The 27,677-nt window shown below is 35.9% G+C and overlaps 1 protein-coding gene across 1 annotated transcript; it reads left to right on the top strand.

Moving 5' to 3' along the window:
* The first annotated feature begins 995 nt into the window (after positions 1-995).
* LOC306669702 (alcohol dehydrogenase 1-like) lies at positions 996-27,643 on the top strand. Its single transcript, XM_079153832.1, has 9 exons — positions 996-1,488; positions 2,459-2,560; positions 15,919-16,057; positions 17,317-17,404; positions 17,519-17,738; positions 17,919-18,179; positions 18,994-19,129; positions 22,738-22,876; positions 27,481-27,643. The coding sequence occupies exons 1-9, from the start codon at positions 1,450-1,452 to the stop codon at positions 27,503-27,505; spliced, it is 1,149 nt and encodes a 382-aa protein (XP_079009958.1). The 5' UTR covers positions 996-1,449; the 3' UTR covers positions 27,506-27,643.
* The last annotated feature ends 34 nt before the right edge of the window (positions 27,644-27,677 follow it).

Consider the following 27,677-nt stretch of genomic DNA (forward strand, 5'->3'; position numbering starts at 1 on the left):
TGTGCCTGAGATCAAGGTCAGAGCTGATAGGACTCTTGCCCAGAACCTCTTCATGCAGGGCATTGCCATAGCAGCTAGGCATCCTATGCCCTTGCACAGAAACATTCCCAGGCACCAGGCATGTCACGGCCATGAGAGCATCAGAGACCCCCAAGCTCAGTCACTGCTCTCTCATCCTGTCATGGCTCTTCACACTTATTTGTATTTTATTTAGAGACAGGGTATCACTGAGTTGCTTAACACCTCACTGTTGCTGAGGCTGGCTTTGAACTCATGATCCTCCTGCCTCAGCCTCCAGAGCCACAGGAATTATAGGCATGGACCACCGTGCCTGATGACATGGACATTTTATACAATGATCACATATAATTTTCCAAGAATAAAGAAATTTTTAATTATTTTGAATTTTTCTTTGAAAAAAATAAGAGTAAACTTAAAGAAAATCAAGAGAAAAGAACAGAACAAAGTTTTGAAATAAATATACTGTGATCAAAGGATAAAATTATAAATACAAAAGCTAGATTAAAAAAATGAGTTTTATCATAAAGCCAACAGCAAGACAAGTTTCAACTAGAGAAGGAGAGACACTATGTTTTGTTTATGCCATTTTTATTCATCATTATCTATCAACACAGACAACTGACAACCTATAATTGTCCATAGAATAAATGCCAAGGCGAAAAAGCTTGATCTAGATCTTTCTGTTTCTAAAATCACATTACCAATGGATTACATGTTTGCCTAAGCCAATAAAACTCCTGTTTTGCATTAAACACTATGAATTAGGTTTCTGTCTGACAAGTTTAACTCCTTTCTAATTAACTCCTTGATTTTTTCTTCTCTGATGCTAATTCTTGCTCTTCTACCTTTCACAATCTTTACCACTCTTTCTAAATTTTTCTCTTTTCTCAACATTTCTTATACTTCTCTTCAGAATTCTTCCCACAAAATCATGGAATTTGAAATCAGAAATCTTATTTGAGCTCTCACTAAAATTAATCTGCAATCATTTGTGAAATTTAGTCCCCTCATAAGAACAATTAGTACAGATGTTCTGTGAAGGATCAAATTTTTGGCATTGTGGATGCTGAAGAATTTCCAAACTATAAAACACAGTATATGTTTTAGGAGAGGTTGTTGCTTTTCCTTCACTTTTTTTCATGTCCTTTCTAAAACCCTCATTCTTCCTCTTTTTCCTTCATTAGTCCTCCTCCTTTTCTCCTCAAGATTTGCTCTTGTTCATCCTTCCTCCTCCAGTTCATATTTTTCATTTTCTTTCTTCCTTTTCTCAACTTTTTATTTCTCCCCTTCCTTCCTTCCTTCCTCCCTCCTTCCTTGGTTGCTGTGTAGTAGATGAGTCACTCTCAGGTGGGAGGAAACTCTAACGCTCCATAAGAGTTGGTGAGAAGAGACGGAGGAGCTCTCACTTCTGAACCAGCCATAAGAAAGATGGAGCAAACAAACACCTTCACAGAAACATCCAGCCAAGTAAGTGATGGTTCGCTTTTCAAATGTAGCTTCATTTTGATCTTCCTATCAGGTGCACTTTAAGGCTGTTAAAGATAGCACGGGAATACATGTATACCATGCTTTATACAAAGGAAGTATTCCTGGTCATTTATAAGTTGATTTTTAAAATCTAAATAAGAACTATTATCATTTAAAGAAACAACTTAATCCTTCTGTAAAGTAGAACAAAATCTTTCCAATGCTAGAATAATCCACCAAATACATCACCTATTAATATAGAAAAATCAATAAATAAATATCAAAGTATGAGCTGTGTAGAGATTTTAAAGTAAAAGTGCAATAAATGAGTAAAGGGTATAAGACACAAGATCTAACTGTGAAGACAGGATAAAATACTCTACATAATATTTTATTGGAATGAACTGTGACTAAAGAAACAAAATTAATACTGTTTCTTTTCCTATTTCCAACATAATAGTTCTCTTTTCTTATACTATTCTTTTCACAATAAATTCCAGTCTCCTCTATTTTAAATAGATAATTATGTATTAGAAATTATAATATAGAAATTTAAATGCAGAAAATTGATCCAGGATCCATAAACCAGTTGATCAATATCAATATCTAGTGACATTTGGAATATGGATGAGAAATCCCCTAAGTGCCAATCAGATACTTGGAATAAAACAATTTTGAGTCAAAGACTATATATCTATATATGTCTAAAGAGATATAGGTATATACACATATAGATATAAAGATATATGTGTGTTTTATATAAAATCTTCCATCTCCCACTTTATGTTATTCATGTATCAAAATATACATGTAATTATTTTCAATGAATGAAGTTTGGTATCTATATTTCGAAGAGATAAAGCACAATGACCATTCAGTATTGTAAATGTGAGCTTAACTAAATGTCTCACCTAATTTAACATTAATAGGAATATGACCACTTTGTCATTTTATCTTTATGTACATATAGGTTATCACATGCCAGGCAGCCATTGCCTGGACAGCAAATGCCCCCCTGTCTATTGAGAAAATTGAAGTTGATCCACCAAAACCTGGTGAAGTTCGAATTAAGGTAAATATAAATGAGATTTTTAGTAGGCATGAATGCAGATGTGTGTTTATAATTATTTTGCATTTTAGAACAAGTGACATAAAATCAAGAATTCCTATGATTTACACCAGCTCTGTATTACCATATTTAATAGTAAGATCATTGCATTGTGTTAAAATGTTACAAACATAAGATACATAAATACTGAAATGTCACTAAATATTTCAAATATACTATTGTTTTTTAAATTTCAAAAACCTTTGCAAACAATTGTTGACCCATAAACCTCTTTTATTCACAATTATAAAGTTATTCTGATTGTAATTGCTATGGTTTGATTGCCCTTCCAAAACTCATGTTGAAAGTTCATTGCCACTGTAAGGGCATTGGGGGGTGATGCCTTTAAGAGGAAATTAGGTCATGGGGCTATCACCCTCATGAGTGGATTAAGACTATTGTGGGAATTGGTTAGTTATCATGGAAGTAGGCTCCTAATAAATGGATAATTCAGCACCCACACCTCTCTCTGTATCACACACGCTCACTCAGTCCTCTGCCATATTAAGACAAAGAGGGAGGCCCTTGTGAGATGCTAGATTCCACACTGTTAGACCCAGACTCCACAATTGTGAGCCAAAAAGAATTCTGCGGTTTGTAAGTTACACAATCTGTGACATTCTGGGGTAACAGCAGAAAATGGACTGAGAGAACAACAAGCAGATGCTCTACTCCCAGTGGAAAGGCTGAGAAAACTGAACTCCCTTTCCCCACCTGGATCCTACCCATGGAGTCTCCACTCCAGAGGCATAATTTCTAGAATATTGGGGCCCAAATCACCACCTTGCTCACCAGTGCTCACTAGTAGGGAAGAAGATCACACCAGGCAGGGCAAAATGAGAACTGTATGATCATACTCAGGCTACTATAATGGAAGAATATTTTCCTCCCAATTCTGGAGACCAGAGGGCTGCAAGATCATGGTGTCAGCATGACAGAGCTCTGGTGACAACTCTCTTGATTATGGATGACTATCTCCTTGCTGTGTCCTTGTATGACAGAAAGAACAAGGAAGCTCTCTGGTTTCTCTTTTCATAAAGATAGTATGAGAGGGAGGGGGTATGAAAAAACGTGGAATGAGACAGACATCATTACCCTATGTACACCTATAATTACACGAATGGTATGAATCTGCATGGTGCACAACCATAGAAACAAAATGATGTACCCCATTTGTGTACAATGAATCAAAATGCAGTCTGTAAAAATAAAAATAAATAAATAAATAATTAAAAAAAGAAATGGCAATACCACCTTATGCTGGATGATTATCCATTGCTATTCAATTGAACTTGTTTTTATCCTTTTGGGATAAATATAGTTTATAAAAAAATAAAAATAAAAATAGTAATCTTTCATGAGTGTCCTACCCTCATGACTTCATCTGCACCTAATTACCTCCCACCAAAATATTCATCTCTAAATATCATTACATGGGTTCAGTATATGAATTGGGAAGGGTACACAATTCAGTCCCTAGCAAGACTTCACCAGTTCATAGGGGAAAGGTGTCACTTCAGGAAACAAGTCATTGCCTTCACCCCCAACTCTGTTGCAGTACTATAGAAATTTTAGCTACAGAAATAGGCAAGCAAGGAGGACTCACAGTTCTGTAGTCCTGCTAAGAGGGCTAACTTTATTTGGAAAAAGAATATGAGAGGACTCATGCCTGAAGGAATTGTCAAAAACATTAGAGATTGTTTTAGTGTGTTTTCTGTTGATGTAACAAAATACCTTAAACTGGATACTTTATTTTTAAGAAGAGGCTTATTTAACTAACAGTCTCAGAGGTCAAAGAGCATGGTGCTAGCACTCAATCAGCTTCTGGTGAGAATACCATGCTGTTTTACAACAAGGTAGAGAAGTAGAATGAGAAATTCTCTCCATACCTAATCCAGTCCAGTGAGACTTAACTGATTGCTAGGAGACAGTAAGTTATTAATTACTGAGAAAGACATTAATCCATTCATGAGAGTAGTGTCAACATTACCTATTACCTCACACTAGAACCCACCACTTAAAGTTATCACCACTGTTTTAGTCAGATTTTTTGCTGCTGTGACCAAAGGAAGAACAATTTTAGAGGAGAAAAGTTTATCTGACTCAGGGTTCCAAAGGTCTTAGTCCTTAGACTGCCAACTCCATTGCTCTGTGCCTGAGGTGAGGCAGAACATCATGGCAGAAGGGTGTGACAGAGGAAAGCAGCTGGGAACTGCTACACAGCTACAGGAAGCAGAGAGAGAACTCCTCTGAACAAGGACAGAATATATGCCCCAAAAGCACACCCCCAGGGGCCCGCCTCCTGCAGCCACACCTTACCTGCCTACAGTTACAACCCATTAATCTCTATCAGAGAATGAATTCACTGATTAGGTTAATGCTCATAATCTAACCAACCCACCTCTGTACTTTCTTGCATTGTCTCACACATGAACTTTTGGGAGACACCTCATAACAACCACCTCTCAACACTATGGTATTGGGGACCAAGCTTCAAGCACATGAACCTCAAGGCTACAAAACATCCAGATCATAGCAGAGATCTTGGTTCTCAACAATTAAGGAAGACTCCATGAAACTGGTAGCAGCAAGTTCAACACAGAGAGTCAGCCAAAGATACAATTAAAAGGAGTCAACTAAGATCATATTCACCCACGGGGGTCCAAAATACCATGGGTATGCTCTAAGCTGCTTTCCCTTGGGAGCAACCAGAATGGGCACTTGAAAGCTGCTGATTATTACTAAACGTAGGGAAGACTAGGAAATATTCCTCAAGATGCTGACCCAGGAGAGAATTCTGGGAAGCCATGTTTAAAAATAAAAATACAGGGAAAAAACTGAAAATCTTACCATGTCACCAGATAAAGCACAATAAAGGAATTGGAAAGGGACAGGAAGAAGAGACTAATCAGAATCCAGAGATACTATTTTATTATCTAAACATTCAGTTTTTGACAAATTCTAAGACATACGAAGAAACAGTTGTTCATTATACTGGGAAAAAGAAAGCAATTTAAATTGCTTTTCAGAGGTCTCAGAAGTTGGACTTAGCAAAGACTTCAAGTCAGCTATTATAAATGTTCAAAGAACTAAATAAAACCATCTTGAAGTTAGTTTTAAAGATGATGACAATGATTCATCAAAAGGAGAATGTCAATAAAGAAATATAAAGTATCTTAAAGCAACAAAATTGAACTGAAAAGTGTAATCACTGAAATAAGATTTTCATAGGAGACGTTCAGGAGCAGATTTGAGTAAGCAGAAGCCTCAGCAAACTTGAAATAGATCATTTGAGGTTATATAATCTAAATGACAAAAAATAAAAACAAATGAAAAATTAACAGATCATCAGAGAGTTGTGTGCCATCACAAGCATATCAACATATGCATGATGTATATTTCAGAAGAGGGGAGAGAAAAAAGGACAGAAAATATACTAGAAGAAATAACTGCTGAAAATATTCCCAAATATACTGAAAGTATTAATCTATACATCCAGAAGCTCAATTTACTCCAAGTAAGATAAACTGAGAGATTCATGCTTTGGCACATCATATTGGCACATCATGAGACTGTATTGAAAACCAAATATGGCTATGTCAGCAAGATGGAAGAGAAGGAAGCTTTAGACCACCACCGTCCCCCAAAATTAAAACACTAATTCAACAGCAACAATTCCTGGACAAATGTCCTTTATAAGAAATCCAGAAAGTAGCACAAAGATTTCTACTTGCTTGGATAATGTGAAATCAGACTTGCACCTAAGGAGATTCAGAACATCTTCCTGCCAGAGAGCCTACCCCTGAAGCAGCACCATGCAATGAAGAAGAGTTACCCTAGCTCCCAGCTTCACCCAGAGGAGGGAATGAGATGGTCTACATGTTAACATTCCCCAACTTTTCTAAGGAGACTCCCCAGAGGACTGACTTCTATCTTTTCAACCTTGAAGCTCTAATGAACCTACAAAAATCAAACTACCTGAAGGGAAATAGAAACAGTATCCAAGGGCTAGAAGGTGCAATGGCGCCTCCCGACTCTGCTCAACGCAGGGAAGTGGGTAAAAACAACCCCAGCTTTCATCTTCTCCCTGGAGAGGAAAATATTTACTATGCCTACATGGCCTAACTTCACTAAGCTATCTAAAAAATTAGAATCTGTCTCACCGGTCCTGGATCTCTGACAGGTTCCCAAAAGCCTAGCCTTCTGGAGGGGAACAAAGTTGACAACTTGTGCTGTAGAGGCCACCAATCTTTCTGTCTGCTCAGTGCAGAATAAGCTGATAAAAATCACAGCTCCCATCCTTGTGGGGAAGAAAGCAGTTGGCAGAGGCCCTCAGATATCTTATCCGAATGACTGCTAAGGCTTCTCCTTTACCAGTCCAGTTCATGAACTTCGGAGAAGGGCCTGCTTTGTCTGTCACGAAGACACCAGCACAGAGAGTTAAGGAATATGAATAAGGCAAAGATGTACCAAACAAAGCAACAAGATCAATTTCCAGAAATTGACACTTATGAAATGGGTATATATAATTTGTAGGAAGAAAACTTAAAATAACTTATAAAGATGGTCACAAACTTCAAGACAACAAGGTATGAACAGAATGAGAACTTCAACAGAGAGATAGAAGATCTTAAAAATCACCAAACAAAAACCATAGAGCTGAAGAATACCATAACTAACTTAAAATTTTGCTTAAGGGGTGCAATAGCAGAATAGACCAACCAGAAGAAATTATCTGTGAACTCAGATCTCTAGAAAAAAATTCAGTCAAGGGGAAAAAAAGAAAGAAAATGATTAAAGAAACTATGGAATACCAATAAGCAGACCAATTTATAGATTATGGAAATCTTAAACAGAAGAAAGAAAAGATTAGAAAGATAGTTCGGAGAAATAAGGAATGAAAACTTCTCAAATCTGGGGGAGAAAATGGGCCAAGAAACCCAAAAGACACCAAACAAGATGAACTCAAAGATCTATACTGAGATAAGTTTTAATCAAATTGTCAAAAGTTAAAGAGAAAATTACCAATAACAAAGTGATTAGTCACATACAAGCAAATCTCAGTGAAACTATCCATGGTTTTATAAAAAGACCCAAAGGTCAGAAGGCAATGAGATAACATAGTTAAGGCTCTGAAAGGAACAAAAAATCCAAACAAAAAAATGCTTTTCCCTACAAAAGTGTCCTCCAAAAGTCAAAGAAGAGTAAAGACTTTTAAAGACAAACAAAAACCAAGGAAGTTCATCACCACTAAATCTTTCTTACAAATAAATAAATAAATGAGTTCTCCAATTTGAAATAAAAGGATGCTAAACAGGGATTTCAAAATGGTTTTCAAGAGATAACTAGCACTAGTTTTCTTCTCCATGGTCTGGAAACAAAGTAACAAGTGTGTAACTGTTTAAGGAGGAGAGAGGCTATAGTGAGCCCTAGAAGTTGATGGCAGTCTAAAACCCCTGGGGAGAATATAAACATGGTAGCCATTCCCTTAAACTGGTGGATGAGAAAGGTGGAGCACTGCCTGCTTTCCATCCCAACTCATTTGGTGACAACTGAGAGCCATGACAGCAAGCAGCAACTGCCACCAGCAATCCTGCCCACCATATCTGGCAGGTTCCAATTCCTTTAAGAAATATTCTTTGAGAAGTGTTTCCAAGAACTTTGGCTGAGAGAAATTTTTGACCCATTTTTTTCCCTCCATCTATTATTTTATTATTACTTTTTATTTCTCACCATTTTCTCTTACTTTTGTCTTGTTCTATTTTTATTCTTTAATTGGATTTTTCTCTTTCTAATTTTTCCCTCTTGATTTATATTTATACTATTTTTCCTCTTTTGTTCTACTTTTTATTTTGATCTATATTTCTTCTCCTCCTTTTTCTCCTCCTCCTTCTCCCCCTCTGTCTTCTTCTGTCTCACAACAATATGGTATTGGCATAAAGATAGATATATGAGTCAATGAAATACACTACAAATAAACCCACACATAAACAGTAAACTAAACGTTGATAAGTATACCAAGAATACACAATGGGGAGAAGATAGTCTCTTCAATAAATAATGTTGGGAAAATTGAATGTCCATATTCAAAAGAATGAAACTGGACATTTTCTCATATCATACACAAAATTAATTCAAAATTGATTAAAGACTTAAACATGAGACCTGAAACTACAAAACCACTAAAATAAAACATAAGGGGAATGTTTACGACATTGGTCTTGGTAATGACTTCATGTATATGAAGAAAGAAAAGGAAACAAGTGCCAGAATGAAAAGGCAACTAATAAAATGAGAGGAAAATATTTGCAGACCATATAAATAGTAAGGAGTAAATATCCAAACTACATAAGGAACTCCTATAACTCAATAGCAAGAGTTTAATGGGCAAAGGATCTAAACATGCATATTTTCCAAAGCAAACATACATATGGTCAATGTGTTTATCAAAAAAATGCTCAATGTTTGTCAAAAATGTTAATTATTAGGGAAATGCAAATCCAAACTGCAATGTGATATTACCTCATAGCTGTTCAGTTGGCTATTACCACAAAAAAAAAAAAAAAAAAAAAAAAAAATACCAACTCTTAGTAAGGATGTGGAGAAATTGGAACCCTTGCTTGCTATTGATGGGAATTCAAATTATTTCACCCATAATGAAATAAATATGGAGATATCTTCAAGAAATTAAATAACAGAGCTACTATATAAGGCAGCTCTCTTACTTCTGGATATTTACCCAAAAGAATGAAATCAGTATGTAAATACTGCTGATACAGCACGTCCATGCTATGTCAGCACTAGCATGAGAGACTAGCATGTGGAAACAACCTAAATATCCATCAACAGGTGAATAAGAAAATGTGCTGTATGCATACATTTGAATACTACTTGGTTTTTATAAAGAAGGAAACCGTGCAATCCGCAATAATATATATGAACCTTGAGAATATTATGCTGTAAAATAAGCCCATCACAGAATGACAAGTAATACCTGATTCTACTGATATGAAATATCTAAACTAGATTCTTAGAAACAAGACTTGTGTGTTCATTTCTGGATCTGAGGGAAAGAGGGAAATGGAGAGTTGCCAATCAGTTTCAGTTAAGCAAATTGACATCATTTATTGAAGAGATTGTCTTTTCTCCTTTGTGTATTCTTCCTTCAGTTAAGAGTTAAAAAAAAAGAAAAAAAAAAACTCTAGAGATCTGTACCACATTGTACCTGTAATCAACAATAATGTATTGTACACTTAAAATTTCTTTAAGCAAGTAGAAATCATGTTAAGTGTTTTTAACACAATAACTAAAAAGACAAAAAGAAAAATCTTCAAAGCACTAGAGAAAAAAGAATATAACACATACAAGGTAACCCCAATAAGACTAACAACCGATATAACATCAGAAAATGTGATAACATACTCAAAGTATTTGAAGGAAAAAAAACTGTCAATGCAGAGGAAACTAGCAAAACTATCTTTCAAAAATGTACAACTATAGATACGAAAGATTGTACCCCATTTGTGTACAATGAATCAAAATACAGTCTGTAAAAATAAAAATAAACAATTTTTTTAATGATGGTAAAATAAAGACACTCACAGATATATTTTGAAAGACTAAGATAAATTCTTGCTAGTATACCTGACTTACAAGAGATAATCCAGGTATATTCTTCAGTGTGAATTACACAATTTAATATTCTTTAAGTGCAAATTACACTTTATACATAAGATATTTAGCTATATCTAAATTACATCTTCAAAATTGTTAAATATCTTTAAGTAGACATTTACTAGTTTTAATAGATTTTTGTTTAATAACTATTAGTTTCTTGTTTTAAACTAAATACAAGTTGAGAAAATAAAATATCTATCAGTGGGAAATTTTAATAATTGCCTAAATTCAACCATTTATATTAAATGGCTTCATTTATATTAAAATTTGCCTATACACAATTTTCTTCAGACATCAAATACACTGGGTAGTTCCTATTTGTTGGTAATGACTGAACCCACATTCTGAAAATTTTTAAATGTGTTTATATGATTAACAAACATAAGAACTATATGAGATTTAACTTTTAGGTCCTAGTTCCTCTATTGTGAACATTCTGACTGTAAGAATGCTCTGCTTCATCCAGGATTCTTCTGCTAGGTTTCAGAAAATAGGCTACCATGACCAAGGCAATCTGCACGGGCATGTCAGATCTTACTTCCAAATCTTTATTGTTAATCATAGTAAGTTTTTAGGTCTTCAATTTGCACTTGTTCAAAGTAGAACATCTTATAGAAAACTCAATTTTCAATTGTTACCTGTAGAAAAATTTACATGTACCTGATACATAATATGGAAATTTGGCTTCCTGCTTAACTTGTTAACTAGGGGTAAATCATTTCTTCCTCTTTCTGCTCTGACCACTCTTTTTTTCTCTTTGTCATCCTTTTCTCTTTCATGGTCATTGGCAATGCATAAGCCATTTAAAACACATTTTGATGTAAAATAACACTTTTTGATAGAGTCAGACTTGACCCTGATAGTGTTAGACACTACTATCCAATAAAATAGTTTTCACCACTAATGTTAGAACACTTTCTATGAAATTCATTAAAAGTTCTCAACAGTAACATTTAAGGAATTTTGTTGCCTTTAAATTTATTCATATTAGATATGGAGAGTCAATATCATCTTTCCTTCATTAAATAAACAGTGGCAGAATTCATAACTTTTTTTAACAAGTAAGGTATGTCCCAAACTAACTAGGAAAGTGGCAATAGTGCTCTGCACCCTTTAAAATGTTTAGGAGCTAAACAGTTTCTATATTACCTCTGTCACCTTGGGACTATTTCAGAACCACAATAGCATGTCTCTTCTCTCCTTTGTCATCCTTATCAGCACGGAGCAGCCTATCCGCTACCAAGATCCAGTGTCCAACACACTTAGGAGAACTGACACATAGTTGATAAATAAAAACTAAAATAATATTACCACTAGAAATACAAGATAATACTAGTTTCTCCACATTCATTGTTTTTCATCATCAATTATTTTTTTTAGTTCTTATAGAGAATTAATCATATTATTTTAATTTACATTTTCTTAATGACTAAGGAGTTTGATTATGTTTCATATGCTTTTGGTCATTCAGACATCATTTGTTGTGAAGTAGATTATAGTCTCTTGCTCCCTTTTTCTATTTGGATGTCCATCTTTTACTTATTTTTTGTAGATATTCAATATGTGTATGTATATTTTTCCTAGATATGATTCCTCAGTTGATTGTAACTGGGGAAAATTTCTTCTTCCAGTCTGTGGATTCCTTTTTACTCTCTTATTTATATATATGAAAAGAATTTCATAATTTACTGAAGTACAATTTGTAAATGTTTTCCCTAATGATTAGTGCATTTTATGTTCCAATTAAGAAATCATTACCTGCCCCAAGAGAAAGTACTTTTCTTGCTTATGTCTAGAATCTTAACTGATTTACACTTTGCATTTATATTTACAAATAAAAATTGCCTGGCAATCATTCTTTTGTGTTTGTTGTGAGGTAGAAACCCAAGATTAATTTTCTTCCTACTTATAGTACCAAGTTATATTATTTGAAAATTCTGTGTTTAGCCCTGCACTTCAGTGACACTTTTGCTCTAAATCAAATGACTGGTATGTCTGGTCCATTTCTTAATTTTAATTCTCCTTCATTAACTTGTTGGTCTATTTATCTATCCTTGTGCCAAAACCAAATGCTTGCGTTATTGTAGCTTTACAATAAGTCTTATTATCTTACAGAATAAGTCCTATAATTTGTTCTTCAAAATATTCTTAACTATCCTTGGCATTATTTACTGTTTCATTGAATAGCCTCAGAATGTTATAATTCTTCATCACAAAATTTTATCAGAATTACCTGTAGACTTAAGCATTGAATCCTCCTCTTCCATTTCATAACTCATCTTCAAAGAATTCTCACATTGTACCATCAGACATATTTGGATAAAATATAAAATAGAAGGGCAAAATACATAACAAGAAATTTCACATTTATTTTATAAGGCACTGTTAGTCAGATTTTAATCATTATGACCAAATACCTAAAAAAACATCTTAGAGGAGGAAGAATTTATGTTGGATCACTGTTTCAGAGGACTCAATTCATAGTGGATTGAATCCATTGATCTGGTCCTGACAGAACATCATGGTGGAAGAGCATGGCAGAGACATGGATGGATATAGTCCCCAAAGCCATGCCCCCAGTGAACTACTTCCTCCAGCCATGACCCAGTCTATAGTTTTTCATCACCTCCTAGTAAGTCCATTGAAATTATTAGTCTTTCAAATAAATTAATCCACTGATGTGATCACAGTCTTCATAATCCAATCATTTCATCTCTGAATATTGCTGCATTGACTAACACATGAGCTTTGGGGAGGCCGGATATTCCAGATCCAAATCATAACATTCCAACATGAACCACCAAAAGCTCATGACAATCTCACAATGCAAAATTCATTTCAGTCCAATTGCAGGAGTCACCATAATCTCCATAGTTCCAGCATTGCTCAAAAATCTAAGTCTATAGTTACTTATAAGACTCAAGGCAAAACCCTAACTGTGAGCTCCTGTAAAAATTATAAGCAATTTACATGCTTCCAATATACAAAGGCACAGAGAAAACACACTTGCCTTATCTCACACATAAGCTTTTGGGGGACACCTCATATCTAAACTATAACATTATGTCAATGTGCAAGACACTTAGCTTCTTTTTAGTGGTGGTAATCTTCCCAACAATCCTACTTCCTTGGCCCCTATTTTACTGGTTTTTCTGGCCAAACTAAAAAAAAAAAAAAAAAAAAAAAAAAAAAACCACATACTTCAGTTTCTGGATGTGGGATTTCAGGACTTAATATTTGCCCCACTGGGTTTCAGTTTTGCTTTGGTTCCATTCCTTCTTTCTTTGCCCCTATTCCTCCTTTTTGGAATGGCTGTTTTCTCTGTGCATTGTTTAGTGGAAGCATGTAGATTGCTTTAAAATTTTTACAAGAGCTCACAGCTAAAAATTTTCCTTGAGTCTTGTAGGTGACTTTGGGTCTGGAAGCAGAAAGGATAAGCAAGGAAGGGGCCACAGGGTGATGCATCCTTTCAGGGCACACCAGCAGTGATCCATCCCTCCAGTCATGCCTCATCTGCTTACAATTACCACCCAGCTAGTCCATTCAAACTAGGATGAGCTGATTAGGTTATAACCCAATTCTTTTACCTCTGAATATTGTTGCATATACACAAGAGCTCTTGGGGGAAACTTCATATCCAAACCATAAGAGAGGATTGATCTTTTCCATGGCCCCTCTCTTTCTCTGCTTTCCAACTGCCATGAGTTGAGCATCTTTCCTCTGCCACGCCCTTCCACCCATGGTGTTTCTGCCTTGGAGGCAGCTGGCCAATGACCGAATTTATTTTTTAGATATTTTGGGCCACAAATGAAACAAATCCTTCCTACTCCAAGTTGTTCTTGTCAGGCATTTTGTTTATAGTAACACAAAGGTGACTAGCACAAATTCTATTCACTTTATTTCATGTGCAAGACCCAGTTAGCTTCAGATTATACATTTCTGGTAGGACATGACTGAATTTTTTTTGTGTGTGTGATTACAGAATTTTTTTAATTAAGATATTTTTTTATTTTTGCAGACACATTTTGATTCATTGTACACAAATGGGGTATAGCTTTTCATTTTTATGGTTGTACACGATGTATATTCACGCCATTCATGTAATCATACACACACACACACACACACACACACACACACACACACACACACATATATATATATGGTAATACTATCTGAATTTTTAACATTACATTACATTAAATCAGTCGAAACTCAATTTGAATTTATTCCATGACTAGTCATCTGCTGCATATTGTGCCCAGTTTTTTTTTTACTTGTCCTTGGAAAGTTGAATCTGGAGAAGACATGCTTGCCACAACTGAAAACCGAACTACTCTATGTATAATTTCTCAGTTATTTGTGACAACAATCTTGCTAATTAAGTTCTAATTTCATAAATAAGGTGCCTGGTGTCAAATTTTATTTTGAACTACTTGATGAAAAATGCCAAAGCCTAGCAACTAGATAATCAGGCACATTTCAAATAGCTCACTGAAATTAGGGGAAAAAAATAGACCATAAAGTTCATTCAAAGTACAAAAGATAGGAGAATCTCCTAAAATAATTTGGAAAACAAACAAAGAAGTGGAAAGGAAGATTATTTTATTTGTAGAGAAAGTTAGCAGATTATTTTTCTCATAGAATTAAATAGGGGATTGAACACCAACAATCAGGATGCATGATTAATCAGAGATTTCCTGCAAACAGAACTCAAGTCAGAGAGGCATGAGCTTATAGGACAGTTGTGCAAGCCAAAAGTCTGAGTAACACATGCAGAAAATAGAAATAAATGTTTTCAACCTCCAAAGATCAAACAGGAATAAGAAAATAAGTCATCATAGAACTGAGCAATCAGATTTGCAAAAAGTTCCAAAACTCCAGGGCCAATGACTGCCGAATAGAGAAAAAATAATGAAGAGACTATCTAGATGGAAATAGTGCCTTAAGCATATACCAAGTGAAAGGTGCAATAGGAGGCAAACCTTTGATTTGCCGCCAACTCTTTTCAGCTGTGAAATCTCAATACCTTGGGGGGGAAAACTAACTTACCTTTGGTACTAGAATAGCTGGATAAAGAGACTGACTACAAAGAGAAAAAAGAAAGAAAAACTGTGCACCAAAGCAAAGTATTGGAAGAAAGGGCCTTTCCACTTGTCCTTTCGGATATTAGCTGCTTGTCATGAACTAGCACACCAGGACCTGGGTACAGACCTAACATGAAAAGCCTTGTATTTTAGCTTCTTCTACTGGCAGGTAGAGGGCAAGGCAGGAAGAACAGCATAGATATCATCACCCAGGCTTCAGAGTATATGTATCAAAACAGATGCTCCAGTTTGGGTTGTGTGTTTCATCATATCTCACAGAATATATAACTCCTCTTGGCAAAGAGTCAGAAAATAACTGAGTGATGTTTTTGATGTTAAAGAGGTCTAGGGGAAATTATATAGACTGATAAGCTAAAGGCTTTGGTCCTTTTCCTGAAACAGCTCTACTATAGAGACACAATCAATAAGACCTCAAATGGATAGCCCAAGTTTTAAAGAATATATTCTGCCTCTAGAGTCAGAAATATTGCATTTTTATGAAAGATTCAATAGTTTTATGACAAGGCATTTTATCTCCAGTCATTTAATCCCTTTCAGATTATATCTTCTGGGATCTGTGGTACAGATAAGCACATCCTGGAAGGAAAAGACAAAGTACCCCTTCCGGCAATTTTGGGTCATGAGGGAGCTGGGATTGTGGAGAGTATTGGAGAAGGTGTGACCAGTGTGAAACCAGGTAAGTAAAGGCCTGATACGGTGTCAACTTCTGTTCAGATCAGCTTTTTAATTATTCCCCAATAGCACTGTAAACAGAATCCATCATACTTTGACAAAAACATTAAAATGCATTCACACACCAGATATAGTACAAGAAATAAGCAACCTAAGATTCAGGATCTTCCAGCTTTGTGTTTGACTGAAAGGACCCAAAGAAAAAGAATAATTCTCTACTCATTTCCATACAGATTATGGCAAATCTACATACCCAAAATTAAACTAAGAATTGAAAATAGTTACAATGTATTATAACACCAGTAAATTTAAAATATGCATGATTGAGAGTTTTTTCTACACACACACACAATAATTCTTTAAGTTATCTGAAATAGGTATCATTTATAATAGTTTCTTCCAGAATTTATATTTGCATTTTTACACTGCATACATTCATGTTTCAAAAACTTTACAATAGTATGTTATTCTAACAATAAACATGTATAGATATTTTATGACTACTTTATGAGGAAATAGAAGCCTTGGCAAGATTATCTTTTGTATTGATTTAGTTACTTAATGACAGAGAAAGGGTTAAGGACACAGGCAGCCTTCTCTCAAATTCTAGACTCTTGTTCAGTAATATATTTCCTAATGAATACTAGTTCCAGTGTTAGCATTTGGGGTATTAATTCATTGTTTCAACAAATACCAAGTATATACTAAATGCAAACTTGATCTTCCTCCTGGGATAGAACACTGCCAAATTAAGTCAGGCACTTTGGCACATACCTGAAACACATTTGGCACATTCCCAGCTACTTGGGAGTCTGAGGCAGGAGGATGGTAACTTCAAGGACAGCCTAAATAATTTAGAAAGACCCTGTCCCAAGATAAAAAAATATAAAGTACTGGGGATGTAGCTCAGCGATAGAGTACCCCTAGGTAGTTCAATCTCCAGTACAAAAAAAAAAAAAAAAAATGCTGTCAAAGAAGAGGAGCCTTATACCATAAATATCAATGCCACTGTCTTACCTTTGAGTCTCAATTTTATTATAAGTCCCCCAATTTTTTTTCTACTTTGAAGGCCCATTTGCATTAAAATTGATTTGTTTCTATTCCAAAGTGAAATCATAAGTAACTTCAAAAATAATGACAATTTTCACCACAATGAATTCCAAATATTTACTATGAACAATTTCTTAGCAATAAAGGTGGGGTTCATTACATTCCATATCTCCACCTAATTGGTAATCATTTTCTTGGTTCTTTTTTCCTTAGGAGATAAAGTCTTAATGTTCCCTGTTCCAGAATGCAGAGAATGTAGCTCTTGCTTGCACCCCAAGGGCAACTTCTGCTTGAAGGAAAAGTTAGTTTCAATTTCTTTGACTTTCTTTCACCCCATTTGCTTTCACTGGTACAGGTATTGACTTAGAGCTAAATCCTTTATTTCTCTTTTTGTCACTATGTATCTGTGGAACAGAGTTATTCCTCCAACTGGATTAATGTTAGATGGAACCAGCAGATTTACCTGCAGAGGAAGGAAGATTTATCATCTTTATGGCACAAGTACATTCACTGAATATACTGTAGTACATGAAATAGCTGTCGGGAAAATTGATGATGGTGCTCCTATGGATAGAGTCTGTATCATTAGCTGTGGGGTCCCTACAGGCTTTGGAGCTGTATTTAACACTGCAAGGGTAAGAACGTACTTCTGTGTTGTTTTCAGTGACACCACGTACACAACCTCAAATTGAACTCCATGTAGTTCAGACTACTTCTTCTGTCACAGATAAAGCCAAAATGGCTTATTTTTTCCCTATCAACACAAGACCATCAGCTTTGAATACCTAATAATAGTTCATCCTCTAAATTTGCAGGTCACCCCAGGTTCCACCTGTGTGGTTTTTGGACTTGGAGGAATTGGCTCAGCTGTTGTCATGGCCTGCAAAGCCTCTGGTGCCTCTAGGATCATTGGGGTTGATATCAACGAGGAGAAGTTTCCTTGGGCAAGAGACTTAGGAGTCACTGATTGTCTCAATCCTCAAAAACTCGAGAAACCTGTCCAGGAGGTGGTGGTGGAAATGACAGGCAATGGCGTTGACTTTGCCTTTGAGGCCATTGGACTTATTGATACCATGGTAAGTCAACTGGAGGCACAGTTTGGGGGGTGGGTACTGCCTGTCAACATGAGGTACACATTAACTTCATGAAAACATGAAATTACTATAATTTTGTTTTTGTTTTGCTTTCTTGTTTTCTGTTGTTTTTTTTGTTTTTGTTTTTGGTTTTGGTTTTGGTGAGGGAGGGACCTTGGAGTCGTTGAGGTACCAGGGATTGAAATTAGGGCCTGGAGCATGCTAACCCTGCACTCCACCTCCAACCCTGATAAAATTATTATTATTATTATCTTTTTAAATTTTTATTTTATTATATTTTTTTAGGAAATGGGGATTGAACTCCAAGGTACTTTATCACTGAGTTACATCCCAAGCCCTTATTTTATTTTAAGACAGGCTGTTAAAATAGAGGAACCTTATAACACAAATTGCAATGGCTGGCCTTGAAGTTGCAATTCTGCCTCAGTCTCTCCAGCCACTGGAATTGCAGGCATGCACCACAGTGCCCAAAAAAAAAAAAAAATACTATAATTTTTGAACAAAAATAAAGTGAACACATCTTTTATACCTTGTACTGTGCTGAGCAATTTTATCCCATTTAATCTGTACGTTATCTTTACTCGCTAAGTAGTAACATTTTAAACATCCTCATTTTAAAGATTGAAAAATTTAATCGTAATGAATGTAAGCAATCTGTCCAATCAGAGTGAGTGTCCTACATACTGTTCTATCCTACATTATTTCTCCCATACATCTTCCCTGAGAACATGTTTTGGGATTGTGAATTGAAGATGTGGGGCTCCTGAGAGGCTAATCAGTCCATCTCTGGAATTAGGTGGGAGCTTTGGAATCGTGCCACCCAAGCTACGGAGTGTGTGTGATTATTGGAGTAGCACCTTCAAATTCACAGCTCATTTTTGACCCACTGCTGCTTCTCTCTGGGAGAATCCTAAAAGGTGGTGCTGTAGGAGGTAAGTCTTTTACTTTCCTTTTTGCCTTTTCCAGAAACATACACATCCTGCATGGTCATTGTCAAGAAATGGAAGGGAGGGAACATAGGAAAAATAAGGTATTAAAAATAGGAAAGCACACCTTTACCTCCCTGCAAAGGTATTTATTACCTATAGGAGCAAAAAGCGATTGAGCTTAATTAACATCATTGATCAGAAATAGAAGAGTCACATTTTAGAGTACTCCTTGGCACCCTGACAGTTCATAATTGTTGGGAAACTATGGTATGTTTCTGGACCACTCTCCCCACTACAGAATAAGACTAGAGGAAAGTCTCATTCTGTTGACTCTCGGTTCTCACCTCAACAGTCACCCTAATTCTCTCTTTAAGAACAAAACAGACAACTTCAACGTGGAGTCATACTTCTCCAGGCATCTCTGGTCTCCTCTCATATCACACTTCACACACTCAGGACGCTGCCAAGAACTGAAGTCTAAGAGAACTTTTTGTACTAATGAAAATGTTCTGTGACTATGGTATCCAATAAAGGACCTACTGGCCATATTATGTGACTACTCTCTATCTTACTAGATAGCATAGTTAGCTTTAGTTACAATGCTCAGATAAATTAGATTAAGCTCAGGGAACTATGGTATGGAATTTAAAAACATGGTCAGATTATTTAACAGACATGTGACCTTAAGTTATTTAAACTCCTTCATTCCCAGCACCATCATCTGAAAGCTGGGCTGAACAATAGTTTCTTTCTTATATAATACAGTGAGAACAAAATGAAAAAAATGCAGGTAAGGCACCTGACAAACATGCTGACAAAACATAAGTGTTCACTCGAAGTAATAACAAAGATAACAATAGCTTGCTGACCCCCACAAATGACAAGAAGGAAGGCACACAAGGTAACTGAAGGATGTTTTTCCTGTTTTAAAATAGGTGGGTGCCCTTTCATTTATTCATTACTGCTGCTTTGTCTAATTAAAAATTGGATTAGTTCCTAGTTATCAAACACTAGAGAAAACATTGCCATCAACCAACCTTCCATTAGAAAATTTTCTTCTTCTAGAAGGTCAAGATGTCTGAATTTTCCAACTTGAGTAAAAATTCATTTTAAAAATTAAGCTATTTGCAGCTCAATTCACAATAGCTAACCTATGGAACCAACCTAGGTGCCCTTCAACAGAGGAATGGATGGAGAAAATGTGGTATGTATACACAATGGAATATTACTCAGTCTTTTAAAGAAGAATGAAATTATGGCATTTGCCAGTAAATGGATGGAACTGAAGAATATTATGCTAAGTGAAATAAGTCAATCCCAATGAACCAAAGGCCAAATGCTTTCTCTGATATGTGGATGCTAACTCACAATAAGGGCAGGGGTGGGGACAACAGAAGTATTTTGGACTACACAGAGGGGTTTGAAGGGAGGGGAGGGGTGTGGGGGTAGAAATGATAGAATGAATCAGACATTATTACCCTATGTATATATATGATTACATGTCCTGTGTAACTCTACATCATGCACAACCAGAAGAATGAGAAGTTATACTCCATTTACGTATGATGTGTCAAAATGCATTCTACTCTCATGTATAATGAATTAGAACAAATTAAAAATACATAAAAATCAAAAAATAAGCTATTTAAGAAGTAATTAGGTTGATGGTAAGAATACCTAAGCATAAATTGATGCTCATTTTTCTTCATTGCTAATCATCTATAGTAGTCCATTTTCTATTACTATCACAAAATAACTGAGGCTAGGAAACTTAAAAAGAAAAGAGGTCTGTTTTAGCTCACAGTGCCTGGTCCACAGTTGAGGACCCACATCTGCCAATGACCTTTTTTGCTGTAGAGTTCCAAGGAAATATAAGGTATCATATGGAAAGATTCAGAGGGAACATTAGTGTATATGTATGTAAGCAGTTTTTTTCTAACACATGTTCCCCATGTAGTGCAGTCTTAGAGGGCCAAAGCAACGTCCTTCCCCTCCCCAATCTTAAATTGAAACCTTTAAATATATATGAAGTTATCATATATATGTGTATATATATATCCCTCTCTATGTATATATCTTTTTATATATTTCATTTATATATAGATAAATTATATATATATATATATATATATATATATATATATATATATATATATACCTCTTTTTATAAAGCCACCAGTATTCAATCATGGGGCTTTCACCCTAAGAATCTTATCTAATCCTAATAATCTCCTAGAAGTCTCCACCCTAAACACAATAATTAGATTGTTTCTATTCCCTTGACACTTCACGCTGTCAATATGTGAGGGGCATACTAAAATCATATCTAAACCATAGAATCATCCCTTGGCTTACGGAGAAATTTATTCACATTTTCTGACATTGGTATCTTCCATGTCTCCTTCCCCTACACTACATATAAATACACCAAGAAAATCACAACAAAATTCTCAATCTGGATGCAAAAATTTGTAATGGTCTTTTTCTTTTACTTATATTCACATTGATAGAGTTCTTCATTACTAAAAATCTTGCATACCAATTATACCCCAATATTTTGGTTCAATTGACCTATTGCTCTAGTTTGGAGGTTGAATGTCCCTCAAAGATCTATGTGTCATGGACGTGGTTCCCAGTGTGATGCTATTGGGAGGTGCTGTGGAGCTATAAGAGGTGGAGCCTTCTGGGAGGTCTTTAGGTCTTTGGGGGCATGCCCTCAAAAGGGACTCCGCTGGGGCCCCAGCTTCCTTTTGCCCCCTTCCTGGTTCATGGTGTAAGCAACTTTTTTTTGTTACATATATGTACTTTCACACAATACACAAAATAACAATATAATTTGGCCAATATCGCTCTCCAGCACTTTCCCCCTTCCTTCCCACCTCCCAGCTCTTGGTCTCTTTTCTCTACTAATCTCCCTTTGATGTTCATGAGATCCAACCCCATCCTTTTTTACCTTTTTACTCTCTAGCTTCCACATATGAGAGGAAACACGGGACCCTTAACCTTCTGGGTTTTACTTTTTAAACCCATCTTAACTAACATTTCATAATAGTCCTCAATAAAATTCTAAATGGCTATAAAGAACTCTGCTAGAAATATAAAGACCTGGATTCTAGGTTTAACTTTATGCTTTCTAGATGTCATTAGTGTTTGAAAATATCCCCCACCCCAGGATTTGTTTTAATCAACTATAGTAGGATGACAGACACATAGGTAATTGCCTTGAAAGAAGAGCATATTATTCACAGTTCTTAAGAGGAAAGGACTTCACCCCATGCAAAGCCATGCAAGGAAGCACCAGGGTCAGTCAGGAGGCAGAAGAAAAGACATGAAAATCATGGATCACAGTCTTTATTGTGTTTTTGTTATTGTTGTTGTTTTGTTTTGTTTTGTTTTCTAACTAAAAGGAACAGAACACAGAGTAAGTAAACTCAGAAATTTTAGAATTAACTTGAATAATTTCAATGGTTTCTGAGCTACAAGATCAAAAGGTGAATAGCTTACTACCACCCATGAATGCCTTTGCCATTTTACACATGAATCGTTCATTGGATTCTTTCATTAGTTTTTATGTTTCTCAGGTCTGTTGTTTTTGTCCTTTCCTTCTACAGAGTATAAAACCAGAGACTCTATACCTAAACTGGTAACTGACTACATGGAAAAAAAGATCAATACAGACCCACTTATAACCCATAAATTCCCTTTCAAAAGTATCAATAAGGCATTCGAATTGTTCCAAGCTGGACATTGGTGAGTATTTGTGTGTGCGTGTGTGTGTGCATGCATACACACATCTATGCGTCTGTGTCTGTGTATCTTGCACGTGACTTTTACCCAAAATTTTATGAAACAAGAGAGGGCTCAGGTCAACAATGAAAGTGGGCAACTGTGAGAAATGGTTTAGGTGCCAGCAACAAAAGGGCTGTGCGTCTGTTGTGAGATGTTCCCAGGTCCCCACTCAGTCCCTCTGCAGCCCAAATGGCTGCCTTGACCTGTGCCACTGTTTCTGTTTAAAAAATGGGGCTAATGGTCCCTCATCTCTTGAGAGACCACTACGAAGATCAAATGTAAAAATAAAAATGACCAATGAAAGAAAAAGCACTGAGGGGCTGGGGTTGTGGCTCAGTGGTGGAGCACTTGTCTGGCATGTGTGAGGCACTGGGTTTGATTCTCAGCACTACATACAAATAAATTAATTAATTAAACGTCCATCAACAATTAAAAAGAAATAAAAAAAGCAAAGTGAAAGTATGTTCTAACAAAGCTTTCATTGTTTTAGCTTAAGTGCTAGTATATATGTGTGTGTGTGTGTGTGTGTGTGTGTGTGTGTATACTTTATGTATATATATGTATATATACATACATATATATATATATATATAAAACAAAGTGATTAAAATGTAACTTGATTAGGAACTCAAAAGACCAACGCAGTTTTGAAATGAACTTTCACCAGAAAATTAACTAGCTACAATTCATACTGCTTTTACGGGTTTATTTTCAATCACAGTTTATTTATTGTTTGGCATTTCAGAAATATTTCCAATCTGCATACATTCATGAAGCACCTAAGAATAAGAGTGTGTGCTAGACACACTGGCAAATCTAATCACTGTCTTTAGGTCATTGCCTGTTGGTCCCTGGAGTATAAGATGCTGCATACGTGAATAATTGCAGTATAGAGCTGAATGTGATGTCTGACCAGAAAATTCAACTCAAGATTCAGGAGAAAGAGACCTCATGTCTTACTGAATAGAATAGGGTGATCCCTTAGGAAGAAGGTCTCCACTGAATTGGTCTTGGGAACTTGTAGCTCTATAATGTAAATATCAGAGTACAAGGCAGTGTAGAAATTATACAAGAACCCAAAGGAGAGAAAACAAAAGGCATATATTGTAAATAATGAAAAATTCAGTTTGCAATGAAGAATTTGTTCTTGTATGTAGTAGTAAATGTAAAGGTCTTGACTATGAAAATACTTTCCATGAAACAAAAATAAAAGTGCAAGAACTTTTACACCTAAAGAAAACTGAATTTCCCTAGGATAATATCTTGCCTTTCCTGAGCATAACTATATGGTATTGCTGTGAAATCCCCACCTTACAGTTATTAACATAAACCAATAATAGTTTGGTTGAAATTATTAAAGTACATTGAGTGGATTGACTGAAATTAACTCAGATCCAAAGATCTGATAAACACAGATGTTGAGTTGTTTGACCTTGAAGACAATTTCCAGCTCTGTGATACCACCTGTCAAAAGTGATCAAAGCAATGAGACTAGGGCTATGTTTCCTATAACAGTGTGACCCAAACAGAGTCATATAATTTTGAAATTGACCCCTAATTAACTCCCCGTCAAAAAAAAAATAACTAAACATTCCACTCCTATACCCAGATACTATTCAAATAAATGCATTTCACTGATCACCAATAGTGAAAGAGTATTTAAATCCATTTATCATACCAGATGAGGTAGCACACACCTGTAATCCCAGGGGATCAAGAGACTGAGGCAGGAGTATCTCCAGTTCAAAGCCAATCTCGGCAATTACCAGGAGCTAAGCAACTCAATGAGACCCTGTCTCTAAATAAAATACAAAATAGAGCTGGGGATGTGGCTCAGTGGTCGAGTGCCCCTGAGTTCAACCCCAGTATTCCACCCCAAAAATCCATTTATCATTAGTCCAAGAAAAACAAAAGACTGCTACATAATACAGACTTTCATGCAGATTTAATTTGTATTCTCAAAAAAATTAAAGGCCAAAATCACCAAAATTTTGGTGGCCAGGATTGCATAATGCAATTATGATTTTTTTAATAAAGGAGATAGTCATTTTACTAATATAGAGAGCATTCTTTTATTTATAGGATAACAACTTTTTCAGAGTTTGCAAGTATATAAAAAGAACAGAAAAGCTGCCACTTCTGCCCTTCACATTAATTCTAAAAAGTGGTTACTGCAAATAAGCCCTAGATATTAATTTTAAAGCATTTTCCTCCTTGCCTTGAAGCTTACTTCCAGAACTGAACATAGGAAAAAGGTACTTCATCATCTTATTTATAAAGACCTCCAGCAATTTTCATTGTTCAAGTGGCCTATCAGGAAATGCTACTTCTTTTTAAATTTAACTTTCTAGAATTGACTTGATAATTATTTATAAAGTAGAAACATTAGACTTTGGCATGGATGGTAAAAAACTAACATTGTTCTTCCTAACTTTAGCAGTGTATGCATGATAGCAGAACAAAATATGGTATGAGGACCTGAACCAACTTTCCAGAGGAAAGAAGATATAGATCATGCCTCTGTCACTTATACAAAGACTTCTGGGCTAGAGTAGTGTTTGCAAATCTCAACCCCACTAACAAGCCATTTGTAGAAACCTTTGTGCAGAGGGACCTCTTGAGCTTAGATTTTATAGGTTAGGAGTTGATGGAAGCTCTGAGTCACTTGATTGGCACCCTCATTTGTGGAGAATAAAATTAAGAACCAAAGAAGTACAATGTCTTTCCAGGATCACACAGTCAGTTAGAACTGAGCAGATACTCCTGGATTCTCACTACTCCTTTCTCTACATGAATCTTCCATGTTATGCTCACATTTTATCATTTACCCATACATTTAATGCTTCAGTCACCTTGAGGTTATTTCAATCCTTCCTCCTAACTCTACCCCTCAAAGAATGATGTCAGAGTCTCTTATCTCTGAACCTTTATACTTATTATTGGCATCAGATCTGCTATTTTGCTGCTGCCATTATCCTCCCTCCCCTGCACCACTTTACAACCCAGATTGTTAGCCCGTCAACTTCCTAGCCAGTAAGTGGTCCAGATTGTTAGCCCGCAAACCTCCTCATCAGTCATTGGTCCCTTGTTATTAGCCTGCAAAATTCGACTACTTAAAAATAGCTCCACCGCCATTCTCTCTCTCTCTCTCCCTCACTCTTGCTCTTGCACATTCTCTCTCTTTCTCTCTCTCTCTCTCTCTCTCTCTCTCTCTCTCTCTCTCTCTCTCTCTCTCTCTCTCTCTCTCTCTCTCTCTCTCATTTTCTCTCTCTCTCACCCTGCGGGCAGACATTCTGCTTTCCTCTTAGTACTGCCTTCATGGTGTCCCAGAGATTTTGATATGTTGTGTCAGTATACTCATTCACCTCTAAGTGTTTAAAATCTCTTGCATGAGTTCCCATGTCCAGAGTGGTTTCTTTGTGCTTTCACTTATAGTTCTCCATACTAGCACCCATCCCTGCCCATACCCACCCCAACCAAACTCCATGTCTCCAACTCCTAGACATTGTCCAAATCACAGTGCAGCAAGGCCTCCAAGCTCCCAGAATTCTAAGCTACATGTTTTTGCTCTGCTCCCATTCTTCCCCCTACTTCCCCCATGATAACATGTAAAATACTACATTGTAATTATCTGAATGGTTATTTGATGAATTCTTGAATATCACATTTCTAATTATAACCCTCTCATCAAATACAATGCTTTTTAAATGTGAAAGTTGCTCAGTTTGAAAAAACAACTGTTTAAATAAATTAATAAGTAAGAACCTGAAATAACAAGCAAATATCCCTAATAAAAATGCATTAGAATAGTGGACTAACAATACTGCATACATTGGGCTGGGGATATAGCTCAGTTGGGAGAATGTGTGCTTTGCATGCACAAGGCCCTGGTATCAATTCCCAGCACCACAAAAACAAAACAAAACAAAAGAATACTGCACACATATAGGAAATCTACTAATATACAATGTATAATGTATATTATATACAATGTATAATGTATATTGTTCTTCCTGACAGAGAAAACATTTTGACAGTTAATAAAGTAAGGACATAATACCACAGGAGATAAGGACCAACAGGAGATAAGGATGAAAAGAAAGACGCTGACATGTGAATTGTCCTCATGACAATGATTGTCCTCATGCAGCCATTCATAATTAGAAAATGGAGAGGGGCCATGAGAATCCTCCATTTCCCACCAGACCAACAAGTAGCCAGCTAAAGACTGCATAGCAATATCATATTAGATTTGGAAATCACAGAGTGAAGTGAACCCTGCAACTGTGGGTTCAAAGGAGATGACTACTCAAAGTCCTCTCTTGACTTATTGTCTCTGCTTCTCATTACTAAAATCAGATCCCATGATTGCCAGTCACCCACTGAACTTAATTCCAGAGATGCTTTCTGATATCTTTAGGGGGAGGGGAGAAAATAAATATAGAGATAAGAAGTGGGGGTGAATGGACACCTCTCTTTAAATACACATCTTATAACTAGTTTTTACTACCTGTATTTGTGCAGGCAAGTTGGTCATTTCAATATTTTAATGCTTTGTGTTTCAGCATCCGCTGTGTCCTCTTGTTTTGAGACCCCAGATGATGAAGAGAGAGTATGAGCATCCTTAGTAATGCTACTTTGTGCTTCTTCACCTCTGATTATTTACTTGCAATACATAAAGAGCAAAATTTGAAAGAGTGTACTTCTAGAATTTTAATGAAACTATTCTAATAAAATTAATGATTTTGAAATTGATGTCTAC

The sequence above is a fragment of the Sciurus vulgaris genome (assembly GCF_902686455.1).
Source record: "Sciurus vulgaris genome assembly, chromosome: 9".
Taxonomy (NCBI): Eukaryota; Metazoa; Chordata; class Mammalia; order Rodentia; family Sciuridae; genus Sciurus; species Sciurus vulgaris.

What these genes read in the sequence shown, in the direction of transcription:
- LOC306669702 (XM_079153832.1), top strand. Translation starts at nt 1,450, where the DNA reads ATGGAGCAAACAAACACCTTCACAGAAACATCCAGCCAA. An exon ending in TCACAGAAACATCCAGCCAA is followed by an intron (nt 1,489 to 2,458) that starts GTAAGTGATGGT and finishes ATGTACATATAG; the next exon opens with GTTATCACATGCCAGGCAGC. An exon ending in AAAAGGTGGTGCTGTAGGAG is followed by an intron (nt 19,130 to 22,737) that starts GTAAGTCTTTTA and finishes TTCCTTCTACAG; the next exon opens with AGTATAAAACCAGAGACTCT.